Source organism: Pseudorasbora parva, chromosome 7 (genome assembly GCF_024679245.1).
Source record: "Pseudorasbora parva isolate DD20220531a chromosome 7, ASM2467924v1, whole genome shotgun sequence".
NCBI classification, from domain to species: Eukaryota; Metazoa; Chordata; class Actinopteri; order Cypriniformes; family Gobionidae; genus Pseudorasbora; species Pseudorasbora parva.
In genome coordinates, this window is record NC_090178.1 from 19,583,186 (window position 1) to 19,587,755 (window position 4,570).

General features: G+C 42.8%; 1 protein-coding gene across 1 annotated transcript; it reads left to right on the forward strand.

The window, feature by feature from the left end:
- The first annotated feature begins 371 nt into the window (after positions 1 to 371).
- scrt1b (scratch family zinc finger 1b) lies at positions 372 to 4,054 on the forward strand. Its single transcript, XM_067449619.1, has 2 exons — positions 372 to 920; positions 1,776 to 4,054. The coding sequence occupies exons 1-2, from the start codon at positions 806 to 808 to the stop codon at positions 2,498 to 2,500; spliced, it is 840 nt and encodes a 279-aa protein (XP_067305720.1). The 5' UTR covers positions 372 to 805; the 3' UTR covers positions 2,501 to 4,054.
- Positions 4,055 to 4,570: the final 516 nt, after the last annotated feature.

The following is a 4,570-nucleotide window of genomic DNA, read 5'->3' on the forward strand; positions in this document are numbered from 1 at the left end:
GTATTAACTTGTTAGAGGGAGGTGTGAAAGACTATTAAATGTTTTAAATGTTTCGCATAAACACACACTATCTACCTGAAAACATAAATGTAATTCACTTTAATTTAAGAAATTTGCATTTTCTTTCAAATCCGGATGACAATCAAAAGATCGTCGTAACTCGAGTTTCCTAAACAATAAATTATATTCTTATTCCGCAGAAACATGGCGGGCGCAGTGAATGTGGAAAAAATTAGACTGAGAGACGAATAAGGGCATCAATAAATCATTCTCGTCCAATGTTGTTCCCGGGAGATTTCTGATGGATGAAATTAAGCACTTCCATCTCCATCTCCCACCTGATCGCGCGCGTATAAATCCCAGCATCTGATCAGCAGAGCTCAGACATCAAACCGACACCGTGCGAGCAGAGCCAGCAGCGGACACCTCTCTCTCTCTCTCGCTCTCCGTCTCTCCCCCCGTTTTTAACAGCAACAACAACAACAACAACAGCTTCTCCGGAAACGTGCTCGCATTTAAAGCTGCTGATTTTTGGAGCGCTTCCATTTGGGTCCGAGCGCACTCTGACACGCGGGCTGGGCTCAGGGAGGCGGATCTGCTGCTGCTGTCGCGCGCGCTGTCCAGTGCTGAAGTTGCATTTCGTCTGTGCAGAACGGATCGCGCACAGCTGAAGCGACGGAGCTTCCGCGTCTTTCCTCCCGCTCAGGTCTTTGACTTTCACCCCTGCAGGACCAACTCTTCTATTGTGCGGTGGATAAAGAAAGGATAACGTGCTGGAAGAGGCTTTCAGCTCTGCGCTCTAAACATGCCAAGGTCTTTTTTGGTGAAAAAGGTGAAGCTAGATGATTTCTCATCCACGGAACTTGAGAGCGCGTACGGCAGGTCCAGGACCGATCTTAGCTTTCGGATACACGACAAAGGTAAATGCAAAGGAATGCATGTGTTCTTTTTCTGTTTATTTAGCACACTTTATCCTAATCCAAGCATAGTTATAGATGCAACTAATGTGTTTGGGGTGCTAAGTAAGGCTTCGTGGTACCTTTACTGTATAAATTAAACTCTGCAGGAAGGAAAGTAGATATCCAGATACGGGATTGAGCACCTCTGTGGCGTTGCTTGATATTTATGTAAAACCACAATGGGAATGCAAACATAATTAGCGGGATTCCTGCACTGTAAACGCATGGTACAATTCACATGCATGATGCATGCTATATGGAAATCTGCTACTGGTAACAACGCTTAACTTCTCAGCAACTTGGAGCCCAGTCACTTCCAGATGAGCTTAGGTGTTTTGTTTATTCTGCAAATCAAAGAAACGCTTAGTGCAGCTGCACACTGCACACTGTGCTAATGGTGGTGCCTTTAGAAAGGGGTAATTAATCTCCCACTGTAAAAAAAAAAAAAAAAGGAAAAAAAGTGCTATCTGTGCTCATCCTGTAAGTCCACAGTAAACGTGGTATCCTTCACAGCTCCACGGCTTTGTCCTGAAATAACTCTGGAATAGGAAGTCAACCTGACACGTATTCGATTTGAAATGTCCTGTAGCGCGTGGTCATTAGGTCTTAATCACATTCAAAGAGAAATGCTGAATTAGTTAAAGATTTAATGAATCTCAAAGAGCACTGGCACGATCTGGTTGGCCGTCGCCTTTGCCAAGGTGGAGATAAATTGAGCGGAAAAGAGGCCGTTGCATCGCCGAACCCCATTGTCCTCACTCGATTCCCTTGTGAATATGAATAATTGAATAAAAGATCTTGTTCTCTCCACGCTAGGCTACATCAGTGACTACATCACCCCGGCCGTTTACGATGGAGAAAGTGACGGTGGCACTAAAGTACCTTCACCGGGACCGATTTATGACAGCAACCACAGTGACTACGGGGCACCTGACTCGGACCAGCCTGACAGCCCGCAGTCAGAGATCACGTCCGGGTACATCAACGGCGACAACGCGGTGAGCGAAGGTTACGCCGTGGACGCGTTTTTCATCACGGACGGCAGGTCCCGTCGGAAAGTGATCAGCAGCTCGCGGACCCTCCAGAGGCACACGTGCAACGAATGTGGCAAAACCTACGCGACGTCTTCCAACCTGAGCAGGCACAAACAGACGCACCGGAGCCTGGACAGCAAGATGGCCAAAAAGTGCCCGACATGTGGGAAAGTGTACGTGTCCATGCCAGCCATGGCCATGCACCTGCTCACCCATGACCTCAAGCACAAGTGTGACATATGTGGGAAAGCGTTCAGCAGACCTTGGCTACTGCAGGGCCACATGCGCTCTCACACGGGCGAGAAGCCCTTTGGATGTGCACACTGTGGAAAAGCGTTCGCCGACCGCTCCAACCTGCGGGCGCACATGCAGACCCACTCCGCGTTTAAGCATTTCAAATGCAAGCGATGCAACAAAACTTTCGCGCTCAAGTCCTATCTGAACAAGCACTACGAGTCGGCGTGCTTTAAAGGGGCGTTCTCGCCGCTCGCATCCGTTGAGGCGTGACTTCCGGTCTGCAAACGCTCACTCCCGCGTCACGTGTTAGGATGATTACGCTATCTTACCCAGTTATGTCTCACAATCAAAAATGAAACACAATAATAGCACAATTTTATCAATTTTGTTTTTCTTTCGCAAAGTCGACCTTAAAGGAATATGGAACCTTCGCATGCACTTCAGCAACCATGTCCTCAAATGACATTCAGACAGTTCACATCAACGCTACGCAACACTTGACTATGACTGGCGTCGAATGAAGGTTTGAGTGACACCATGTTCCTCATTAAAATAAGACTCTTTTGTATTGTCGGTGGATATTATCATACTGCTGCAAGTGGCCCAAACGTATTCACAATCGAGGTAAACCGGTATTTATTTATTTATTTATTTATTTATTTATTTATTTATTTATTTATTTATTTTGAATGTTTATTATTTGTTTGTTTTAATTACCTCATCTAGGATGTATGATTCTCTGTGATGCACTGAAAGTGTGTGTTTTTTATTTTATTTTTTATGATTAATTTTGCATTTTTCTTTCTCAATAACGTTGCCTTTTGGGTTATGCCAGTCTTATTAACATGCCAAAGCATTTAGATCCATGGTAATATTTTGAACAAATGTTTGTTTGTTTGTTTTTTAAGCTGTATTATTTTTTTGTATACCTACTTAATGCATGCAAAAAGAAAAGAAATCTATGCCAGTACCACAAAGCTTATAATTTTGCCAAAATGTAGAGATAGTACCAGGGGGCAATATTTCTAGGGGTTCTCTTAAGAATATAAAAAGCAATAATCATAATGCATGGTATTTTTGAAAGTAATAAAGTATTACCTATAGCAGTTTTTTCTAAATCAGGTACGTTTTGATCCAATACTCTTAATAAACATAAAAAATACCACATCAGGGAAAATGCCAATGTAGAATTTAGTGAGACTAAATCCATAAGTCCAAACCATCTTCCTTTGCTCTCTGCTTATGCACTGCCTGCCTCGAATTTAAATGTAGATTTAGGATGTAGGCCCAAAGTGCTGTAACTCCATTCTAAGCAATTCAGAACCATTCTCTAGAAGTGTGGAACGTGTAATGGCTTTTCTGAGGTTAACTCAAAGGGACACGCAAGGACAAGCAAAGGACTGGAGTGATAGGAAGGTGTACCATCTGCATAGCCGCTTTGTAATGCACTCGCACTGCATTCCCAGCTCAGCTCAGATCTGACACTTCATTTTCTCCAGTCTGGGTGTCCCTGAGTTTGAAAGCACTTCATTGTAGAAATCCTTAAAAAGTAGCACAAAAACCCTAGATTCAGGTAGATGTTACCTAGCTCAATCTTCCTTTTTTTATATCTTGAAGAGGAATAACAGCTCAGTTTGTGAGATGATCTTCATGTAGATGCTCATTTGAAGAGGAACAACCTTTTTACTGTAGATGAATCCACTAAACCTTGTTCAAGAAACAAACACAAAAATGTCCTGCGACTTTTTGAGCCAATGTTCAAATGATGTAAGCACAAGACACAAGGCATTTTAAGCACTTCATAATAAAGGCAAAGTAAACAAACACAGTCTGTTGCTCATTTGTCCCTGATTATTGCCGTTCCTCTGTGAAATTAGTCTATTAAAGAGGCCAATTAATCTTGGTGAATGAAAATCAATGCACACGCACTGACAAAGCAACACAGGCCAAGAGATGGGACGGGTGAAAACCTGCTATGGTTATTTACGGTTCAGTATATCCATTCCGGCAGTAGCAATTGCTTGCTTTTTAATGTTGCACCAAAAGCTGATAGAATAGAAATAATGGATTGGCAATAATGGAAGTCCAGGGGGAACAATTTCCACAGGTGCTGAGTTTCATTTAAGGTGACATTCTCGACATACAAACTTTGCTGGATGAAAAACACAAAAACGTGTGCTTTTGTTAACCCAAATCAACAGGTTTAATGCTGAAGCTGCAAACCTACATGATGTTTTTCCATCCTTACCAGTGCACCACATAAATGTTTGCAATCCCCATAAATAAGTGTTTGTTTTACCGCTTAAAGTGAGGGATGCGGTACACTTGAGATGTATTTTG

What these genes read in the sequence shown, in the direction of transcription:
- scrt1b (XM_067449619.1), top strand. Translation starts at nt 806, where the DNA reads ATGCCAAGGTCTTTTTTGGTGAAAAAGGTGAAGCTAGATGATTTCTCA. An exon ending in CTTTCGGATACACGACAAAG is followed by an intron (nt 921 to 1,775) that starts GTAAATGCAAAG and finishes TCTCCACGCTAG; the next exon opens with GCTACATCAGTGACTACATC.